The 25061-nt window shown below is 29.8% G+C and overlaps 1 protein-coding gene and 1 pseudogene across 3 annotated transcripts; both read right to left on the bottom strand.

Annotated features, from left to right (window-relative positions):
- Positions 1-178: 178 nt before the first annotated feature.
- LOC105143691 (mediator complex subunit 15) lies at positions 179-23603 on the bottom strand. 3 transcript variants are annotated; one of them, XM_011052145.2, is made up of 12 exons: positions 23345-23603; positions 22715-22802; positions 19287-19338; positions 18219-18407; positions 8698-8957; positions 8408-8566; positions 8186-8304; positions 7985-8076; positions 7720-7881; positions 4249-4531; positions 4045-4147; positions 179-2521 (listed from the first exon to the last, which is right to left on the bottom strand). In XM_011052145.2, the coding sequence occupies exons 1-12, from the start codon at positions 23401-23403 to the stop codon at positions 2189-2191; spliced, it is 1899 nt and encodes a 632-aa protein (XP_011050447.2). In that variant the 5' UTR covers positions 23404-23603; the 3' UTR covers positions 179-2188. The 3 variants fall into 3 exon arrangements, 2 of the variants coding, with proteins under 2 accessions (XP_011050447.2, XP_087260784.1); XR_015544613.1 differs by having other exon boundaries at positions 2377-2521; positions 3695-4147; positions 23345-23599; XM_087404658.1 differs by lacking the exons at positions 19287-19338; positions 22715-22802; positions 23345-23603 and adding an exon at positions 18586-18992.
- Positions 9216-12460, bottom strand: LOC147910053 (uncharacterized; annotated as a pseudogene).
- Positions 23604-25061: the final 1458 nt, after the last annotated feature.

The raw sequence follows: 25061 nt of genomic DNA, 5'->3' as shown, positions 1-25061 counted from the left end.
ACTAGTCATTTACTAGCTCGTACTCGGTCATTCGATAAGTGTATGCGATCATCTACTCTACTGGATTTTCATGCACTTGTGTTGCACTTTATAATTAATTTAAAAATAATTACAATAAAAAAAAATAATTATTTTTATGAATATCTAAAAGAAAATTAAATATAATTATGTTAATATGTAATTTTAACAGTTGTTCTTTTATTATAAGTGAATTTATTACAGAATTATCCCTAAACGTACACATAAATTCAACAATTCGGTCATTTACTGTTAGTTTATCCTAACCATTAATATAGGGTAGAATGGAGCCAGAGTTGACACTTTTTCTTTAAGTTATTATAAATCTTCACACAATTACGACAGACTAATGGTAAATGCTTTAAAACGTTGCATGTTCATCTGACTCAATAATTAAGTACTTATTAATGTAGATTGTAAATAAGAACAAAATTACGTTAATTACAAGGAACAAAGGATGCAAACTGAATCAATGTGTTTAAGGGGCATGTTGAGCATCCTCGAAAAATAAATTGAGTCATGAAAATAATCATTTAATGAGATTATTAAATATATTATTAAAAACGGAAAGGATTGTATGTATATTATTATCAAATTTTTATTATTTTCATCTTAAGTATAATAATTTGTATAATAGTCTTTTTTTAAATGCTTTAATTAACATAATTAGAAAAACTAAAACTCTTTATAATAATAAATAAAAGTAAAATATATTTAATATAAAATAAGAAGCATGATAAAGACAGATTTCATTTAAGCAGCTGAATTTATAAGATTAGTTATGAGATACTGACCCAACAAGCCCCATGTCGGTGTTGACTGAAATACTTTTTTATAACTGAAAAATCATAAATAAAATAGCAAGTTGAACATTAAAGTTAAAAAATACGATAATAACTTATATCCAAAAAATACATTTGATGTTATTAATCGCTTTAATTACCATGTAGAACTAAAAGAATACTCACCTAATAATTTTACTTTTGATATATAAAACCGAAAAAGCATTTGGCTGTTGACAGCCGGACACAGATTATTGTATAAAGACACAGTAATCTCTGACTTAGTGTTACATTATGCAAGCATAGACGTATCTATATATTTTTGTTTATATATTTGCATTTGATCAATTTGCCTTTATGCTCAAATAGCCCCGTTCTACTCTGTGTAATGTAATATATAATTGTGCGATAAAATAATTAATTTTTATAAAATTACAAATAATTGTATAAAAAGACATTTGTATTTTTCATGTTTACCAACATAACATAACCTGTAATTATAAAATTGCCAAAAATTTTATAGAAATGTATTTATCTAATAAATCAGTAAATTACATGATTTCATTATATATGTATTATACATTTATATCTACATACACGGATATATACATAAACATATATTAGGAAAAACTGCCACTTTACTATAATGTAATTAATTAGTGTTATATAAAATTGAAAAAAATATATATTTAACCCTCAGTACTTACAAAGGGTTAGCGCAACCCCTCCCCTCCCTCGATTTTCATAGTTTAGATGTTTTTTTCTGATCCTTTTTCTCTTATTGCAAAATATCTTTTGTGCTACATTTTAGACTTTCTGACTAAAAATTCATTTTTTTTCAATCTTTAACGATAGATTAAAAACAATAGAAAAAAAATTAGTTAAAATCGATGCACTACAATCTGAGATACAAGCAAAAGAAAACAAAATGGGTTACAAATACTCAGATGTGGGTAGATAGGACTTTTTGAGATGGGTACTGAGGGTTAATAAAACAATTTCATAGATATACTATAAATCTAAAGCAATCAATGATAAATGTTTTTCATGTTCAATTTGTTAAAAAGAAATGCCTAATGGAAAAATATAAAAATACTTTTTTAAAATAACAAATATAGGAATTAGATCTGTGATTAATATTACAGGTATTAACAAAAGGTTATAATATGAATTTTTGAAGAGTATATGCTTATTTCATTACAATACTATAATATATAGATTTTCGTAGTGTTTATGAGTATTTTTCTTTGCAATAAGCTTGTTACATAAGACCAGTAATATATAAAAAACAAATCAATATTTTTTATTTACTTATGTTATTGTCTAATGTTTTTGACTATCATTAACCAATTCATTTTTAATGTTATCAGATATTTACGCGATTTGTACTATAAACCCATCAAGACTGTACTGGCAGTAATAGACATTTCCTTTGGTGCGCTGGCTTGTCGCACACTCATTTCCCATGTGTCCAATAGTTGAGAAAGAGAGAAACGGCGCGGCAATTTTGCGATGCGGATGTTTAGGGCCTTTTGTACGGCACACAGAAATGTCGTTGCTTCATATTCGTGTGGTGCCATGACGCAACGAGGCGGTGTTGAAGGATAGTCTGCAGGAACTGTAACTGAGATCGGTGGAACGCATGGAAGATGACGATCGTCAAGCCAACATATTAATTGTATGCATCTCGATCCACTTTGCTGCGCAGGGTCTAGACTGACCTAAAATGAAAATTGCATGATTAATAATAATTAATTAATTATAATTAATTATATTTAATTATATTTAATTATAAAGATATAAAATGCGTAATTTGGTATATCATTTTACACATAAAAAATTTTAACAAAATTTTCGAATTATAAAATTAAAACATTTTTATAGGTAAAAAGTTTTAACACCAGTGTTAAAACTTTCAAAGTATTGGGAGTACAAATTAGTTCGGTTAATTTTGCAAAAGCTGGCTCCGGCTGTTGTGAATGGTTCATAGTGACAACTGATTTTGGCGTTTTCAGAGAGGTTAGACATCTGCTAATAATATTCAATTTATATCGCTTTGAGTTTCATACAAAAACCTTGATTTTTACTGTGTTTGAAATGTCGAATTTTGTGTTAACCAAGCAGTATTTGCTGGATCTAATTTTTTGCTTTAATTGGAAGAAAAGTGTAGTTGAAGCCCATCGAATGCTTGTCAAAGTTTATAGCGACACTGCTCCAATTGATAAATCATGTAGGGAATGGTTTCAAGGATGGAGATTTCAACGTTGAAGACAAGCCTCGCTCTGGACAGCCAAAAAAATTCGAAGACAAAGAATTAGAGGCATTACTCGAAGAAGATCAGAGTCAAACGCAAGAGGAGCTTGCAGAATCATTGGGAGTAACTCAACAAGCCGTTTCTGCACGATTGAGAGCCATGGGAATAATTGAAAAACAAGGAAATTGGATGCCTTATGAACTGAAACCGAGAGACGTTGAAAGGCGATTTTTCACTTGCGAAACAGCTGATTCAAAGACAATCAAGAAAAGGTTTTTTGCATCGGATTGTGACTGGAAATGAGAAGTGGATATTCTACAACCCCAAGAAGAAAAAATACTACGCTAAGCCCGGTCAATTATTGCCATCGACCTCAACATCAACACCAAAGCCGAACATTCATGGTTCGAAGATCATGCTCTGTATTTGGTGGGACCAAAAGAGTGTTGTTTGCTATGAGCTGCTGAAACTTGACGATTCCATTACGGGCGATCGGTATTGGCTACAATTGATTCGTTTGAGCTGTGCATTGCGAGAAAAACGGCCGGAATACGAGCAAAGACATGATAAAGTTATTTTTCTTCATGACAACGTTCGGCCTCATGTCGCTAAAGTCGTAAAAAAATATTTGGAAACGCACAAGTGGGATGTTTTACCGCACTCGCCGTATTCTCCGGACATTGCTTCTTCTGATTACTGGTTGTCCCGAAGGATGCAGCACGATTTGGCAAGTCATCGGTTCACTTCTTTCGCAGAAATCGAAAATTGCCTGAGAGATGGGGAAAAGTAGTAGCAAGCGATGGACAATACTTTAATTAATCTGTTCATTCATTTTGTTTTGAAATAAATGCATTTTTGAACACAAAAATATTAACCGAACTAATTTGTACTCCTAATAAATAAGCATAAATTTTATCAAAAATTTATGTTTATTTTGAAAATTTTACATAAAATAAATTGTAAATAAGCTTAGAAGCTGATATTACATACTTTAAATTGTTGGTCCAATCTAGCTATTTCTCCTTGTAATACGTCTGGTATTTCGCTAGATGATTCCTCTATTTTTTGCTTCTTCAAAGGTGGTGGCAAATTTCTATTTTTACAGATCATAGAATATATTTCAATTTTTGTTTATAAATTTATTACACAAAATAAAAAAATGTAAACGATTTTTATATATGAATGCATTCTTACTTTATCTCTGGTCCAAATAATGCATCCAAACATGGTCCAAAAGTGCGTTGCAATGTATGATTGATTACCGGACTTTGGAAATGTGCGCTTACGGCTCCTAATAGTGGACTGAAAATTTGGTGCTTCTTCAATGTTGTTACTGGCGGTCCCACACTACTGTCTCCTCTCTTAAAATCTAATTTTTCCAAGACAACTTCACATTTTAGCAACGTATCCAACGGCATACGTTTACTGGGGTTTGATAGAATTTCCAAGAGCTTCTTCATTTTATTGATTTTAATATCTACAATAGAAAACAGACAAATATAAAGTTAGTAGTTATATTCACAGTAGTTATTATTCACAATAGTTATTTATTCAAATTGCTTATTAGAAAGGCATAACGCTTTTTAGACTTTCACGGATATTATTTTCAAAGAAAGTTTGCTAGTTATCGCTGTGTTTTTATCCATTGCTAATGCCAACGTTTCTTAATATTAAAAAGGCATATGTAATATCAAAAGTGTCACTTTCTTTTTTTTTCTTGTTGAGATATCTAAATATGAAAAATAATTTCATGTATTTGTATTATACAATATATTGGGTCATCTAAATAAATTTTTATCAAAAAATATTAAGATTTAGAGGTCGCTAGGGAATGATTCTTAAATTAAAGTTTCTATAATATATGTTTGATTTGATGCAAAAATATAATATTTAAACTAGATTTTAACAGGGTTAGGGATAAGTTAATGTTTTTTAAAAACTAAATTAAGTTGAAGTTAATGACTTATAAAATTAATAAGATTAAGTCGAAAGTTGAAGGAATAAAGAATTAACTTAATAAAAGTTAAGATTAAATTAACTTAAGTTTAAAAAAAAGTTGATTTTTAATATTTAAAAAAAAATTATTTTTGAAATCAGAATGTCCTAATTTTTCTTAAAATGAGGTTACTTTAAATAACCCTTACAAACATAGATTATTAGGCAAATTTAATTTTATATCCACATGTAAGTTGTTTATATATAATAAGAGTCACACATACATAAAGTGTTTTTGTCAAAATCTTGCGTCAAAATGACTGTTCATGTATGTTTACGACTACATCGACTAGAATTTGTTACAAAAAATATATGTAAAAATTAGAAAATGGGTAGATGTGCAACTTCTACAATTATTCTTCATCTAAGGCTCATTTCATATTTATGTTGCTGAAATATAATGTTTGTGATACCTAAAATTAGTGATTTAAATATAAGCGGGAATTGACAAAATCTAGCGAATCGATAAAAACAGGCTACCATATGATGTGACTCTTATTATAGAGTTTCTCATAAAATCATTGATTTTTCTAAATTAATTCTCTAATGTTTAAGATTTCATAAAACAAAAAAAAATATATTAGCATTAAGAAAAATAGAAAAATTTTCAACTTAAAAAAAGTTAAAACTAATTCAAATTGGCTCTTGACATATTAATAAATAAAAAAATAGAATAAAAAACGGGCATTAAGAGCGTTAATACACGATAATTGGTGTGAATATCATATACACATATATAATTCGATCATATATACTGATCTATTACATAAAATACCAAACTGAACATTTCGGCTGTATTCAAGCCATCTTCGGCAGTCCCCAATAATAATAGTAATAATTGTTCACAATCTAATGTTTGTAACGTAGTAGAAATCGAGTGCAGCAAGTAAGTCTCAACAGATTCCCATGTCTGGAATGTATGTAATCGTCAGTTAGCTGATTAGCTCAATTAGCTGATTAGCTAACTACCAATTACCACTCTTAATTGCGTTTTTTCTTTTTTTTATTTGTGTAAAAAAAGTTAATAAATTAAAGTTTAAAAGTAGCTAAATTAAATTAAAAATTAATACATTTAAAATTAACTAAGCAAATTTTAAAGTTATTAGCTGTCTAACTTTTTTTTTAATTTTTAACATTTCAACTAGTTACCCATCCCTGGATTTTAAATATAGTAGTGTATGTTTTTTTGGTCGCTGAACGATGCAATAATTCATTTAGTTTTACGATATTTGGCTTAAGAAAGTTCAATAAATGGGAAAAAATGACAATTTCGAGTTTAAAGTCGATTTTAATAAAGTTCCAAGCGTTCAAATGGGTCGTTAGTCCTCTCAAATTGTAGGTCTGTTCATCTAGAACAAGATCCAGTTTGAATTTTTCCGGAACCTCCTACAGGGCCTTTAAAAGTTGTATTTAACTGGATTATAAAATGTTTTTTAACGATAGAAAAATTTTTTTTAGAAGTTTTAAAGTATATCGCTTTGTGATTTTGACATCCTCGAATCAAATGTCTCTTGTTGACAATAAAAAATTCTTTGTTAGAAAAAATGAAATGCGTATCTAACACAAAAAAATATGATTTAATCAATTGAAATAAGCTACATATTATGTAGTTCATTTCAATTAATTAAATCATTTTTGGTAATTACATACATTAACGAACATCGCGCCGATGACCTTGACCTTGACATATGTTGTCAAGGTCATAGCCCTGAGTGCTCTCCAACAGATTTTAGGTGGCGGTCGTCGTTAAAAAGTTATTAACTTCGTTAAAAAATTATTAAGAAAAAAAGTTCAACTATATAACGAGAATTCCCTGCTTTAAAATATATTTGATAGTCGCGCACTGTAGGGACGCCGTGCCGACGATCGCGACTTTGACATATGTTGTCAAACAGTACAATTATGGAAGTCCGGTGCCCCTTTGCAGGGGAGGAGGGAGGTGAGAGTCGCTTCGCGTGGAAAATCGAAAGTAGAGTGAAATAAAATAGTATCTGATAATAAAATAGTATATGAAGTACATATTTATTCTTCTCTAATATTGAAGTCTATTCTCTAACAGAAAGATATATCACATAAATAGATCTTTGAGTTTAAATATCATAGAAACTATAAGAGATCGTCACTTAGTTGCTAAGACAAAGTAATTCAGAATCCTTGACCTTGACAATATATGGTCAATATATGTTTGGCGCGGTGTCCGCTAATATGTATAATTACCTCATTTTTTTTATTATGTACTCATTTTCAGGATTTTCCCAGAATCTCCTACAAGACCTTTAAAAATTGCATTTAACTGGATTGTAAAACGTTTTTAAGAACAGAAAAAATATTTTTACAAGTTCTAAGGTATATAGCTTTGTGATTTTGATATCCTCAAATGAGCACAAAATACAAAAAAAAAAAGATTTAATCAATTGAAATAAATTACACATTATGTAATATATTTTTTTAATTATGTATTTATTTCATTTTCTAATAAAAAGTTTTTTTTATCAAATTGAAGCATTTGATTTGAGAATTTCAAAACCATAAAACGATATACTTTAAAACTTTTTTAAGAATAGAAAAAAATTGTTTCTATTCTTGAAAACGTTTTATAATCCAATTAAGTCTAATTACATTCACTTTAATATTATTATTTATGTTAATCATGTAATTTTATTTTCTTACTTCCTTCGTTGCTCATCTTGGCAATCATTCTTCGTAATGGTTCTATGTATTTGCTCAACTGTCTAACTTTGTCTCTGTAAGCCTGATCTTCTTGCTGAGGACTTGGTGTAGCGCCTACACCTCCGGGAGTATTTAACGAACTGCTTGGAGATGGTGCCATACCTATATAGTTATATAGTTCAATATATTTAATAATACCATTTTTTTCCTTTTCTTATTTATGTTAACCTTTTATGTTTATTAATTCTCGATTATCTGAACGTACCTACGGAATTCACAGATCGAGTTGGTCCTGTCATAATGGCATGCTGAGGACTTGGTGATGGTACTAGAGCAGGCGAGGCTACCATTTGATTACTATAGAAATACATTGTTTTGTTATTATATCAGATATATATGAAAAATTGCTTTTATATTTCTATCATACAATCCTAAACATTATGTTTAAAAAGAATGTGAACGTTACCTCGATGGTGCTCCCAATCCAGCTGGGCTTGGAGCTGAAGGGCTTGGACTCTGTCTCAAGAATTGATTAGGTGTAACATTACGTGGACCAGGAAATCCAGTATTCATCATTTCACTTGGCTAAAAATAAAAACGGAAATTATATTGATAGAATATTATCAACCAAGATATTATTAATGATATTGGTAATAAGAATTATTAAAAAGATAAGTGTATTATATACTTTTCTTTGAATATGATTTAACTGCTGTTGCATCTGACCAGGGCCTAATTGTCCAGGACCAATTTGATTCATTTGCTGCGATATACTAGTCTGTATATTGCCCATTGGTCCCGTAATTTGATTATTCATTTGACCTGGTAGTTGAGTCTGCATCTGGGACTATGATAAAAATAATCTATGAATAGATTATGATAAAAATAAAATGCCATTGATTCATCCTTTTGTTGGCCTTTTTATATATTCTTATATAACTTATTTACGTACAAAAAACATAAGTATATAGAACATACCTGCATATTTTGTTGCATCTGTCCAGCGCCTAATTGACCCATTTGTCCAGGCACCATTTGATTCATTTGTGGAGGAATATTTCCTTGTCCCATCTGATTCATTTGAGTCAGCATAGGATTGTTTTGCATATTCTGAATGGGGCCCATGTGATTCATTGGACCACCAGTTTGCGACGGCATCATACCCATACCTGGCATCTTGTTTTGTATACCAGGCATATTTATTGGTTGGGCAGGTCGTTGATTTAAACTTTGCAAAACTAAAAAAATGTACAAAAGTTTAAATTAGTTATCACTTGGAGATATGTGTGTACATTTTTCAGATATGTATAAATAATTATACATATATATAAAAACTATATATATATTTGTACATTGAAGCAAAAATTTAAGACATATTGTAATATTGTAGGAAAAAAAAAGTATAAAAATCAATGCATAATAAATCAAAAAGAAAATATAAATAAATATAATTTGTATCCATTAATTTATTATAATCAATTTACTCATGATGTGTGTTTATTTTTTCTTTTACTAATTATTACATTTGAAAACAGAAGATTTAAAACTTAAACAAAACATAAAAATTTTAAATATAGAATTTGTGTAATTATAACTTCGGAACAAATTGTGTGCAAAATTAATTAATTTATATATTATTTATAAGAAGACGTTAAACATTGCAAAATGCATGAGTATACATTTATCTTTTTAAAAAAAATTTTAAAAAATGCTGTCAGTGCTTTGCAAAAAAAATTTTATTAACTTAAAATATATGATGAAACCTAAATGATACGTATTTACCTATTAAAGTTCCATAAATAAAAATTATACTTAATTTGGTATCAGGTATATAGAAGATCTGATATAATTGGCGTTACATTATAATCTTAAAAAATTGTTACCTCGCTCAATCCAATTATATATAAATCTTGAACAAAACTCTGTTGCACAAAACTCTGTTGTACAAAATTAAAAAATGAAATCCAAATTGCGTTATCTTTTCAACCCAAGGGTTATCACAGAGAATTAAGGACGTAACAGAACAAAAATAAAAAATATAAATAAAAAAATTTTCAAGTAAGAACACTTAGCGCTGCTGGATTTAAAAATATAGAGCCATTACAATAAGAGTCGAGACATGAGACTAGAAGGATGCCATTGCTGGGACGTCGTTATACAAACTCACGTTTTCACTAACGCATCGCACGATCCCAAACATGACGCTGACCAATTCCGAAGGTGAATCGCTCATGTCTCGACTCTGATTATAGTGACACAAGAAAAATTATGATAAATTATGATAACGTACTAAAACATGAATACAATAATAATGTAATGTATTAAGACATAAATAATGTCTATAATATATAGGATTAAAAGAATTTTAAAAATACGATGGGAGTACAATATAATCAATCTAAATATGTGCGAGCGAATAATAAGGCGTGCAGATTAGAATTAAGTATAGGACATAAGTATTTAAGTTTGGAATTCTTTTGTGTGCGTTGTGAAAATTATTAGGTTTAACTGTACTGAAATACCATTGTAATATTTTAAAAATATTCACCATTCAATTTTCTTTTTAATAAATGTAGCATTCAAATTAAATTATTATATTTGAACGGTTTTTATTATTTCATTTTTAGGTCCAGCACCGCCAAGTGTTTTTACATAAAAATTTTGTTACTTAAATTTTTTAATTTTACTTTAAATACGAAGCGCCACTACGGTCTAAATGTTAAAATGTTGAACTATTGTATATATTCATATAAATGAATTAATTTCAGAAATGATAATTGCATGCCGATATGGTTGTCGGACTTTCAACGCAATCAATCTGAAATATTAATAATCTCCCAAATTTCCCAAATTTAATCTTAAGAAACTGTAATAAGCAATATTCCTCGCAATAACCGATATAGAGAGGAATATTGCTAAGGTCTCTAAAGGCTTAGAATGCTCGCACGGAATGCAAGAGATCCGAGTTCGACTCCCGGCCAAGGCAATATTTTTCGCAATAAGTTTATTACAGTTTTTTGCAATATTTTTCACGTCACAATCACAGTTAGAATTACTCTTTTCGGTAAAAAATTTTCACTTAATTTTATTTCATTTTTCAAATTGTAATAATTTATACTTAACATAGACCTGCGGCATACGATACTCGTTTTTCTACATTTCCTGCAACCTTCGGAAGATTTAGCAGTCACTCACATGTTAAAAAATTATTAAAAATAAAATAGAGAATTCAACTCCGATGACGCTGACCTTGACATATAATGTCAGTGCCTGAGTGATCATCGGGCACTTTCAGCAGCCGACCGTTGCTTATTAAAAAGATATTAAAATTAAAAAATGGACAATTGACTTCCGATGACCTTGACCCTCTCACACTATGAAGATCATCACACTGAACAACTTTCGGATGCTTATAGCAGTAACCCATTACGCGTTATGAAGTTATCAAAAAAATTAAAATAATCTTGATTCATATTGTTAAGGTCGTGACCCTGAATGACCATCGGACAGTTTCATCAGTCGATCGTTGATTGTTAAGAAGATATTAAAATTAAAATGGACAATTGACCTCTGATGACCTTAACCCTCCCACATGATGATTATGAAGATCATGATGGTGAGTGACCATCGGACAGTTTCATCAGTCGATTTTTGATCATGAAAAAGTTATTAAAAAGTAAAGCAAAAAGATTGAGATTGCTATCTGTCGACTGAAGATGTAATTCATAGCCCAGGCAGATGACGTTGATGACAATAACGTTCCTTAAAATTTGAATAAAATTTGTAGCAATACCTATCTCTGTAGCAATATCCACTCGTAGGGCGAATAGAAAAAAATTAATGCATTTTCATTACACAATTCGGCACATTACAAGCTATCGATTGACCATACATAGAATTTGATCGGCCATTATTAAGATATAATAATATTCGAGATGTTGGAAAATTCACGCTCCACGTAAAGATACCCAGCAGTTTCTCTGGATCTATGACAATGACAATCTTTCTGATAAGTTTTTTACTTTTATAAATTTGTGAAACTTTTTTCCCCTATAATAAATCTTTCAAATGCTTCTTTCAAAGAAAAATAAAAAAATTTTGCAACTTTGACTTCAATTTATTTAGATTTTTTGTACATTTTTTTGGACCTACTGATGCTTATAAACAATATTATAAACTTGAATATCTTTATTCAACTTCAGTTCTATATCAATGTTATCTTTAGTGCTTGATTTTTGCAAATCACTTGGCCACGCCAACGTTTTCCGTAAATGTCAGTTTTATTTTTATAACAATTGCATTCATGGAAAATTGCACATTCTTATGTATTTTTTTGCGAATAGTGCACAAATTATACGATGATAAGACGAGTTATGAAAGCATCTATCAAGCGTCTGATATCATTAATTATATCAAATATTTCTTTAGAAAAAGGATAGTACGTGCTAAATTTAAGTTTGCCTTTGGTATCACCTGGATTGGTTGGTTTTTCCAACCTAACCTGGACTGAAGTATAATACCATTTACGTAACAGACTACAATATTTGAGTGTTATCTTGAATCGAAAAATCGTCGAGCCAAAATAACCTCGAGTTCTTTATATTTGTACACATATTATATAAACTTCACACGATTATCGCATTTTCATGTTTCCTTTCATTTTCTTTTGAAATTTCTTTTCTAAATCTCCTCGTTGTTTTATCCAATCTTTATGTAATAACTCCTCTTTATTTCTCTGAATATATTGAAGTTAATTGTACCATAATACTTTCATAATAATTTCACCTTCTTTTGGTACACAGATTATGATTCTTGTGGTTAACAGATTATGGATTTCTCTGTTAGGCAGAAAATAACAAGGATCATCCGACAATATCCGTATATGATATATATCCATGTATGATATATAATACAAATGATTGAATGGATCCATTTATAATTTTCATGGAATTATATGTTGATTTTTTTTCAAACACGATAATACAATAAATGCTTTCTATTCCAATGACCTGCTTAATATCTATTCAACGATTTGCTGACATTTCAAAGTATATTTCAGTTTGTAACTCGAGAACATTATTATCATATTTATTGTTTTCGGCTTAGAGTATGTTACCACTTAAACAAATTTACGTCATCAAAATCATTGATTAAAATATTATAGAAAAGCCGGCTTATGCATTTTTTTACTGTCTTTTAATCTAATTGTATATTTACTAAATATATGAGAGATACGTTTATTTATTCTATATGAGAGATACATTTATTTATTCTATATACAAGGTGATTCAAAATAATCTTTTGTCCTTGAAGAGACATATTCCTGGCCGTATTCTGAGACGATTTTTCCCTTGATAAAAATTTGTCCAAAGCTTACTTTGTAATAAAATATATTATAGGACCGTATATGTGTGATAACACAAACTGTAGCAATCAAAGCCTTAAACGGTCTAATTGAATCTTAAATGCTTCTATGATTCTGTGTGAATTTATATACTAGATATATGGTCCTTTTGAAACGCGCGCTGGAAGGATTTTTTGGTCTTGAAACGCTAATACTACTAAACTATCATTTTTTAATTACTGCAGTAATATCACGAGTTAAAATTGACTAGCAATTTAACAATTTTTGATGCCAGACTGAAAACTCATTTCGGAGTGGATTTTAAAAGAACTACATACGTAGTATATAAAATCACAAAGAATCATAGAAGCATTTAAGATCCACTTAGAGCTTTTAAGGCTTTGATAGTTAGTCAAACAGTTTGATATTTGATGTAGTTACATTAGTTTGCTAGTCAGATAGTTTGGATTATCACATATATGATTTTATAATGTATTATATTGTTTATTTATTGTCGCTTAAATAGACATAAAGGCTTAAGATGCTCGCACGGAATGCAATCCGGGTTCGACTTTCAGGTATTATAATATTTTTCGCAATAAGAATTAATTACTTACAGATTTTTATATCACTCAGCATAATTAAGATCATTTTGAAGATGCAAAAAAGCATAAAAAATTGTTGATTTTAGTCAATTTTAACTCGTGAGTTAGTCAATTTTTACTGCGGTAGTTTAGTAGAATTAGCGTTTTAAAATTGAAAAATCATTTCAATACGCATTTCAAAAAGACTATATATGTAGTATATACATTCACACAGAATCTTGCATTTTAAGTTATAAAAAGAAACAGCGTATCACAAGTTGAATACGGAAGCAGGGGATACCCGAAGTGGATGCTTACACTCAACAATCACACAACAGTACACACATCTACATTATATTGAATTCTCTCTCTCTTCGCCTCCTTTCTTTCTCTCTCTCTCTCTCTCTCTCTCTCTCTCTCGCTCTCTCCTCTCGACTAAGAAGGGATGAAGGAGTACAAACAAGATCAGAGGGAAATATACATATTAAAAGATGTAAAACTAGAGAGGAACAGAGAATGTTGTTATATGATGAGGGTTTTAAAATGTACAACAATTTATCTAACGAATAAGAAAGGAGGAAAGATTTAAAAAACTTTAAGAGAGTGCTAGTGCCACATATGAGGAGTAGAGAGGGATAGTGCAATGTAGATGTGGGATGTTTAAGTCTGGCAATTTGGATAATTAAAAAATAGGCATTATAGAGATTGTATATTGTAGTTATTGAAGCAACACAATAAAGATCAATCAATCAATCTCTTTCTCTCTCTCTCTCTCTCTCCCTCTCCCTCCCTCCCTAATTCTTACGCACTCATTCATTCACCTACAAGGGAAGTAGTAATACGCAAAGTGGTAATTGCCAATTGAAATAAATTATATATTGTTGAAAGGTCTTGTCGAGTAAAGTTCAGCTGTACAATACTTCGTTTGATGGCGCTATGTGCAACAGAAGTTATCAGTTTGGTAAAACTCTTGTGTCCTTACACTCAACTCCGATGACCCTAACATCGACGTACGTTGTCAAGGTCATGACCTTAAATAACCTCCAACATGTTTTAGCAATCACTTGTTACCCGTTAAAAAGTCATAGATAAAATAAGTTTTATAAATGTATGGAAGACGATCAACTGCAGCAAAAAATATGTAACAAGTCGATATTTCATTATGGGTACTCTAACCTCCGTGATTCGCTGGTAAAATGTTATTCATATCATGACTCCATAGTGCATTACGGGGAGGTTACGATAGGATTTTGCATTTTATTTTTCTATTTTTTGATTTTTAATTTTTTACTTTTAATGTATTTTTTTGGGCACCATGTTAGATCCGCTATTTTGAATTTTGAAACTTTGACCATGGTACTAGCGATAAAAAAACTCTCATAGATAAACTTCCATATAACGTTTTTTCGTTATCATTAGTCTTTTTGCTTTTTTCTTTTTCTTCTTTTGCCCTCTTATTCTGGAATAAAACGAAAAACGCAAGAAATATATTGAGCAACAGGGAAAAATAGCAATCCGTAACCAAATATTGTTTGGAGCAGTTCATGTAGTTTGGAGGGAATTCCTGTTGCATGGCCAAACTATCGGCAATGGGCTCTGTACCATGTTAAATTGATTGGATTGATAGATTTCAAAGCATCATTGCAGTGGGTCAACAAATTTAAGACAAGTTTTATAATAGTTTTAACATAAAATAAAATATAAAATAAAAATAAACATAAAATTGAAAAATTCTATTTATAAAACTTATGTCAATAACTTTGTAACGAATAACAAGCGATGGCTAAAATATGTTGGAAGTCATAACCTTGACATATGTCAATGTCAAAGGAATTGACTCAGAAGAGTGTAGGGATACAAGACCAAACCGATAACTTCTATTGCACGTAGCACCTTCTAGAGGCGCCAAGCGAAATATTGTACAGCTGAACTTTACTCGACAAGACCTTTCTAATATATTGGGTCATCTAAAAAGTATCCGCGGTTTTTTGTCACTAGATGGTGTTGATGGTCAACACATCTAGTAACAAAAAACCGCGGATACTTTTTACATGACCCAATATAATTCATTCCATTTTGCGATTATCACTTTACGCACTTCTCTTGTCAGTTAATTACACAAGCCCACAAAAAAAAGTGCTAAGATGGAGACCCAACTATTCTTATGTATTTTGAGTCGCTGAATACGAATGACATCAAAATAGGATAAATTTTCAATCTAGAGTGAAAAAAATGATCCATTTTTTCCATTTTTTCTAAATTGAAAATTTGTCCTGGATGGTTCTATTTTTGTGTCAGATTCAACGATGTTTGTATTCAACGACTCAAAATATGTAAGAATCGCTGGGTCTCTACCCCAGTATTTTTTTTTGTGAGCCTGTGTTATTACTAACTTTAACTTCAAAATAATATCGAAGTATTGTGTGTTATCTTGCTTTATACAGTTCTAATAAAAGCTACGTATTAAAAAATTTTTTTACAAATATAAAATTAGACTAAATAAAAGCGCGAAATTGATGTAAGCATTTACGATGTAAGCAAATCACGTTTTAAGAAATAAACGTAACACTTTTCTTGTGAGAAATGCAACAGTAACTTTATGACATTGAATTAGTTAATAATTTGGAATAAACCAAAGTCAATTACGCAGAATAGGACCTTTTCCGAATTTCGACATTTTTCGGCTGCAATGTTAATAATAATCTTTGTTATGACTCAAATAGTGAAAGTCGGAGAGGTCGAAAAAAAATTTTTTCTTTAAAAGCATACAGTAGCGCATAGGAGTGCATTTCATTCGAAGCGACTTCCACCCCATCTTTCCCCTCCCTGTTTGGGGGTGCACAACTTCCACCCAAAGCTAAAGCTCTAGATATACCAAAGTATCGCGTTCCTTTGATCTGAACTGAAATGCTGACAACCTCTCTATTGGTTATTTCGACCACTATTTCGATTTAGTTGTCTGTAGTACAATAAGTGCTTAATATTATTGATATTATTGGAGTATGGTTAGTACTTCCAAAATAAAGGACTTACTATGTGCTACTCTTCCAAAATAAAGAACTTACTGTGCACTACTTTGATATATCTAAAACTTTAACCCAAACGATTCTCATCCCATCTCCCCCCTGCTTGGGAAGTCACTTCGCGTAGAAATCATGCTAAAAGAGAATTTGCCGAAATTTATTTATATCTTTTTACGTTTAGAATTGTAATAAGTTTTTTGTCTTCGATGTTAATTGTATTAATATATATAATAAAAAGGACTTTTGTCTATGTCAATTCAGCAATAGAAAACGAATGGTGATTTAATTGACGTCATCGCACAATTTATTAACCCATTTTCCTTCTTTTTGGATTTTCTCCGTTTCATATAAATATTAAATTATATATTAATCTGTTTATTATACTGAATTCTATTTCTAATAGCAAGTTATACTTTTATTCTTAATTGAGTGAAATTTTTCTGCATCAACGCTTTCAAATAATCCAAACTCATTTGTTATGATTGCTCTCAAAATGCTTCAGTTTAAAATTACCATATATTATATAAATCTTTGAAACTCTCATAAGATATAAAATTTCAGATAAAATTTCCTTGCCATAAGTGGCACAAATAATTTTGCTTCAGCGATTTTGCGCTAATTAAACGAGAAAAACATACAATGATGAATACGTATTATACTGACTTCCACTTCTAAACCAACTGAAATTGTAATCATTCTAGTAATTATAAGTTATCATTTTAAGTATGAGTTATAATTATTTGCAGACCTACTTAATAAAAAAAACACAAAAGAAAATTAGACACTAAGTAGTAATCGCGACTATGTTGGAATCGTGACGTCAAAAGCGAGGAATGATACGTTAATTTATGTTATGTGCCATTTATAAGTAAAGACAATTTGGATAAATCTAAATAATGAAATCACTTTAAAACATTGGTAAAAATCGTTGAAAACTTTCCTTTCCTCCCTTGACAGTCAGTCAACAGTCGCAAAAGGCATGTAAAGTGAGCCTATACTCGAGTAGAAACATACGGCTGTTGTCTGACAGCTGTTGAAACGAGTAAAAAATACGCTTCTACATACAAAATTCCAAGATAACTTTAGTTTTCGTCGATAATTACGACTTTGATAAGAGACAAGTCATATTTTCACAATTAAGCAAATAATAACAAAATGGCATGCAACATAAATTTCACCGCCAAACGTCACTTTTCCACACTTATAAGTTCAGCCATTTATCGTGGCGCTGTAGCACACGTGCACGCACGCACCCGCGCGCGCACAAACACACACACACGAACACGAGACCATCTACATGTGTTCGCCTTCGGTGCACCGAGAACACATGTACATGGACTCGTACTTGTGTGTGGCTACTGGTTTCGCCAGTCTGTATCGTCACCGTCAATGCAAAGTTCTTGACTGAGTACTCAGGAGCCTTAAGCAGAAAGAAAAGTAAAACAAATGATTAAACAAAGCAGCAGATACATTTGCTAAAAATAGAATGTACGTATATTTACTATAATAGTACAACTACTGATTATTCCTTTGCAAATTATAACTTACGATTAGTTGCAGTATTTGTAGGTGGTTGCGAGATTATACCCTGATGATTAGGACCTCCCATGCTCATCATTTGATTATTTCCCGTGCCTTGACGTGCTAATGTCTGAAGAGCACCAATTGGATCAGGCATGCCTTGATTATTAGTACCAGCAGTGCCTGGTGCATTACCAGTTGCACTCTTTTTAGAATCTATGAAAAGAATAAAATGTCATTGAAATAATACATATAAGATCTCGCAATATAATCAGACTTTTAAAAAAGAAATACTGAAAAAGGAAATTACACTTTGAAATTTTATAAATAAGAAAAATTATTAAATGAAGATTAGCAATAACATTAATAATTTAACGATTCATTAGCTTAGAACCTATTTGCGTTGATGCTTTTTTTACATGATGCTTTTTTTTACTGGATTGCTTGACTGTTATTGTGCTGATGATCTTGCTGGAAATTATGTAGTCTGCTTTGCCAGAAACTGCGTAGCTTAATTACGGGCCACATTATAGACTGATCTGGATTTTCATGCTATTTTTTGCATAATTTTGTGTTGGCTCAATGTAACAGTCGACCAGAACATGTCACATGATCAAAGTATTCTCTTCACAATAATTAAAAACAATGCAATTGGACTTTTCCAACCATGTACTATAGTAGCTTATAGTAATTCATATTTATTTATTCAGATACTTCCGTCAAGTGCCTCTTGTCAAACAAATTCCAACTGATCAACCAGCATGGAAATTCGCGTGAAATCAAGCTAGCAATACAACAGCAAGCATCCAAATTCAGCTAATGATCAGCGAACGAGTAAGAAAAAAGTATCATGTGCTGTAAATTTCATCTTCTCTGAAACAAATATACTTTAACTTTACAATTACTTAGTTTGTGTTTAACAAATTATGTAGTCTTTAACATAGTAAATTATATTCGTTAAGAAAATTTATAATTTAATTTGCTACGTTTAATTTATAATGTTAACATAATAAAAATAGTCATTACTTTTATGATAAATCTCATACATTTCTAATTTATTATTATATTTAATATAAGATATTTATAGAATATTACTCATTTCTCTAACATGAAGAATCAATCTGGCAACAAAACCCAAGTATTCTTCCTGTAAAAAGATAGAAACATATTAGTAATATTAAACAGCTTGCACGCGTTTAAGGTAATATATAGAATATAATTGTGATAACTCAGACGAGAGGTTGGTCATTAGTGATCATAGTGTACAAAAATTACTCTTGATATGGATTACTTTAAATTATCTCGGATTACTTAAGATTACCTAATATTATCTCAAATTATTTCAGATCATAAAATACTGCCTCATATTATCCAAGGTTACTATACAGTATTTAAAATTACATTATATTTTCCATGAGATTATTCGAAATTTTTCCGAATTTATTTTGTTCATCTAATAGTAAGATTATCTTATAAGAGAAGATAAAATATTTCTTCAGATCATTCTAAAATATCTTTATAGATAACTATGATAAGTATCTTCGAGAACTTCGATTTTTAATTTTCACTGCTTAAAAAAACGCAATTTTACAAAACAAATATTTATTGCATACAGGAACATAAAAGTATAAAAATTTCGCAAACAATATGTTTTATATGTACAGATAGTAACAATTTCGACTACTCATAACGTTGGAAGTTTTTTAATAGTGGCCCATAAATTTATATACAATTTTGCAATCACACACAGAAATCTTTTTTAGTTTTCGAAAGCAGTGATGAAAAAGATTTCGCCACAAAGTTTGCAGAATCAAACGTGTGTATAAATTTACACTAAAATATTTAAACGCTAAGATTTGTGTTGACCGAAAATAGAACTTCTCTTACTCAATTAACAAGTTTAACATAATAGTTTCCATTTATATTAAAATTCAGACAATTCTCATTTGTCATAATTTAGTTGAATGCATATTCTTTTTCATTTTAACAAGTGAAATTTAATTGAGTTTTTACCTACAAGCAACCTACAAGTTCGAGAGCGCGTGTTATGCTTTACTAAATCTTATTAATCCATATTTAAAGCAGTGGTGTAATCAGATCCTGGCAATACCAAGATACTTTTTTCGGAAACTTAGCAACGCCAGAGTACTTTCTAAATTAATATTTAAAATTAATGTTTATGTAATAAGTCGATAAGAAGGAAAGGAAACATTTAAATATTTAGTGAAACCCGAATTTCAATATGACAACATGATGATAGCTATATAGCTAATCAAAGCGTCCAAGCTTGTTCCCCTTTAAAATTATCAAAAAGACACCGAAAAGATAAAAAGGTATTACATTACAAAAATTAAAGAAATAAAATATTTGCAATATTTTATTTAGCGTATCAGTATACGTATACCATAATTGTCTCTAAAGAGTAGGTACAGATTTGATAAAATACAGCTTATATTATAATTAGAATAAGGAATAAGAATTTGTTCAAATGTGTAAATGTAAATGTAATGTTCTATAACAAAATGTTGAACACTTCACCAATACCTCTCTTCCTTATTTTATTTGAAGCACTACCAGAGTACATTTATTTTTAGAACTATATTACTAATTAAAAATGAGATTATAAATTTGTTACATGATAACTTTGATATTAAAGTGAGCAAGTAGTGACGTATCATCCGAGTATAAAATAGAAAACTAGATTTAGACATTATCCTGACATATAATTTTTTTATTGCTCCAAATTTATCCAAGAAATTTATCCAAGGCCATGATCCGATTTCTGCTGACAACGTTCATGAGCATCATTTATCTTCGTTTAACATTTGACAAACAACAGGATATAATGATTTTTAAGAGTTGTGAGCGTAAATCAGACCAAGACTCTAAGGGAGTAAAATTAACCGTTGAAGATTATCTCATTTATCGGTTCTATTTTATTATTCAGCAACAACAGGAGGTAGAATAAAATTTTAGAGAAAATTTATTTTTTTTTTAATAAGTAATAAGATTTACTGATTAAAAAACTTATTCATTGTCTAAAAAATAATAAAAAAATATGCATAAACAAAAAACAGGAGCAATATATTCACAATATTAATATTTTTATGTGGTTTTTTTTAATACTGTGTAATACATTTACGTGTTCCACTTAATCATATTCACAGTTAGCTGAAGCTTTACAATTAATAATATATATTAGGTGCTTCCGATATAAAATATATAAAAAAAACAGAACAACCTCATTTCAAGAAAACTATTATTACATATTTTATTACACATTATGATATATTTATTTTTCGTGCGCATAAATTGAATTGTTCATGTAATTAAACAATTAATAAGTTTCCTAATCGATAAATCTCATTTTGAAAAATAAATTTTTTCTCTGAAATTTTATTCCGCGTTTTTTTTTTGTTAAGATAAAATAAAAATAGACTAATATTAAGGGATTCATTTTATACCTTTATGATATAAAGGAAGATGTTAAAAAGAAATCAATTTTTACCCATAAAATGTAAGAAAAAGGAATAGTATTTTTTATAGATTTGACCTTCTGAATAAGATAATGTTAATAAAAAATTCAAAATCTTTGAAAATTGAACATGAACATCATACATTTAAAGAAATTTCAATATTCTTGTTTATGTTTCAAGGCGTATCCCAAATGCCACAAACTTTTTAATAATTTCATATTAAGGTCAAAAAACACTATTTCTTTTACTTACTTTACTATCTTTTTGACCAAAAATTTACCCTTTTTTGAAGAATATTTTTAAAAGTCCGATTTTTGTTCAAAGAATACAAAAAATTGTTTTTGTAGATTTTTAACTTTTCTACAATGTACTCTTTGTTCCTTGTTTCTTGTTTTTCACCTTTTGCTTTTTTCTCCTTTGCAACCGTTTTATCGACAATTGTATTTCTTATTATGCATTTTTTTCGAAATTTGTTAACTTTTATCTCGAGCGACATAAAACAAAAAACTAAATAAGAAGCAAAAAGATGTTAAAAAAATAGCAAAAAGCAAGAAATAAGAAACAAAAAGCGCATAGTAGAATTTGCTTTAACCTCCTAAATATGATAAAATCATTAAAAAGTTTATAGGGAATATCTTGAAAAGTAAACAAGAATATTGAAATTTCTTTAAATGTCATGTTCATACTCAATTTTCAAAGTGTCCCCTATCAATTCCAAACTTTTTGTTAACATTATTCAAGAGATTAAAATCTATAAAAAAACGCTATTCCTTTCATTTATATCTTCATGGGTAAAAATCGAACTCTTTTTAAAATTCTTCTTTAAGCAGCAAAAAAAGTTGCTTATTACATGTCAAGACATCATCTATGTGTTGTCAATTTTATAATTTTTTAAATTTCTAAGATGGGCACCTTTCCTTGCCAGTATCACTTGTATAAAAATGGAAAACAACTAATATATATATTTTACTTTAAATCCAAAAAGTATAACATAACATAGCTGCAAAGAGTAGAATTAATATGTTCTTAGTATAATTCTAAACATACCTTAGATTTAGCTTTTTGAAAGACATGATTCTCCATTTCAATGCTATTCTTTGTCGTAGGCATGCCAGATACTTGTATTGCTTCATCACTATTATCAATAAAATGTTTGCAATTATGTATCAAATAAAAAATTAGAGTTATTTCTTTCAACTACATTACATACATTTTAACAAATGGAGAAACAATAAAAAATAATTTTAGAAAAATTAAAAAGAAAGTAAATAAAAAAATATAAATATTAAAAAAAGAAAAATGAAAAGAGCAAATTGATTTAAAATGAATCTATTGACTCGCACATATATATATAAAATTAATAAGTTTCATGTATTAGGTGTTGGAATTAATTCGTAGCGTTTTTAATGAAAGAATGTTATTTATTTCACATGAGCATTAAAAAATACATTAATGAAAGTACTTCCCATCACTTGTAAAACGCTACGAATTAATTCCAACACCTAATAAAAAAATATATATATATGTGTGTAAATAACAATACATCATTGTAAAAGATAAATTTATTCAATAACCTTAGGTAAAATTACTTTTTAAATGAAAATTAAACTTTTAATACCAATATTGATATAAAACAATGTTTTTGCTTTATGAACTTAACCAACATAATTGACTTACATTATCGCGACTACACTCTGACGAAAATGTGACGTTTTCCAAGAATCGTCTGTGGCCATGATGATTGTATCAATTACTTACAAATAAATAAAACCGGAAAAAAACAATATCAAAAACATTCAATAATAATGATAATATACTTGTGTGGATAAGATCTCTCTCTGTTCCAAACCATAGTATCAAAAAATGTTATGATTGTAAGGTGCATCAGAGCGTCAACCGTCGAGCATCGAGCATCGTAAACTTAGGGAGCGTTTATATTGGTCGTATTCGTATGCGGTATGCCATAATAGGTAAAAAGGATCGCCGCAGACAAAATTTCTGTAATCGTCGCAGCACAGACTCTTGCATAAAGCATAATGCATAGTGCATAAGGGCAACCAATCGAAATTCTTTTTTTGGATGGAATGGAAAAAAAGGAAAGATTCTGATTAGTTGATTCGCTTATACACTATGCATTATGCATTGTGCAGAAGTCTTTGCTGCGGCTTTAACAATAATTTTAAGACGTGAACTGATAAGCTAATCAGGATACTGGTTTAGTACACAAAATTTCTGTAACAATAACTTTAGGCATGGACTTAAGCCGATGAGCCAATCAGGATATTGCTTTAGATCTATGTACTCTAATGCGTGGTGTACAATGACAGTATCAGTAATGGATGAGGTTGTAAGAATAAGAAATCACAGTCGATTATTCTTCTCACATTCAACTGTGATTGGTCAATTTGTTACTCTTACATTTTCATCCACTACTACTACCATTGTAGATCACGCATAAGTAAAATGTAGTGAAAATGCGAAAAGTGAGCAGTCCGCGCGATTCCATAACTTTCATGACAAAAAGGTGAGTCATCTCACGGGAATTCGTTCGGCAAGAAATTTTTTGTCGAAAAATGAGATCCGAGAAAGAAAGACTGAGAAATAAAGCGACAGAAGAATTGAACCGATCACAGCCGACTGAACCGATTCAATTTACAATTTGAAGGTTAAGACCCGGTTGTACCAACATTACTTTGATTTTAAGCAAGACTTAAAACTCTCTCTGTCTCGTTTTAAAGCGAAAGAGAGACAGAGACGGAGAGAGTCTAAATATAATTATAATTTTGCACAGTCCAAAAACAAAAATAAAATCAAATGGTAATATACATGGTAGCAATTTTATTACTGGATGAAGAGGATGAAGAGGCCTTTGAATCACATATAAGAATTACACGAAGGCTGGTATTCATAGACAGATCTTATATTCAAGATCGTCTTAAGATGTCATGAAACAATAAGAGAGCCGTATTGACATCTTAAAACATTACTTAAGACATTATTTACGACATTACTTACTTACGACATTACTTTCTTACAACATTACATAAGACATTACTTATGGTAATCTTAAAATAAGAACGGACTATGAATATCGCTCGAAGAATGCTTAGAGATATTAATTTTCAACAGAATTAACTTTGTAAATAATGGCAGAAAATTATTTAGGCCCAGTACCATAACTCACAATTTACTTTTAACCACTTTTAATCGAAGTTCGATTTATACCTTATCGGTTTTCAATTCTGAATTCGAAAAAAATTAGGAATAAATTGAACTTTATGCTCAGATTCATGTTGACAACGCTTATGAGTATCGTTTATCTTCGATTAACATTTGATGAACAACAAGGATGAAATGATTTTTAAGCATTGTGAGCGTGAATCGGATCGCGGCC

Source organism: Acromyrmex echinatior, chromosome 3, assembly GCF_024713525.1.
Source record: "Acromyrmex echinatior isolate Ae372 chromosome 3, ASM2471352v2, whole genome shotgun sequence".
NCBI classification, from domain to species: domain Eukaryota; kingdom Metazoa; phylum Arthropoda; class Insecta; order Hymenoptera; family Formicidae; genus Acromyrmex; species Acromyrmex echinatior.
Note: the sequence above shows the minus strand (reverse complement) of the source record. Positions and strands in the feature narration are given on the sequence as shown.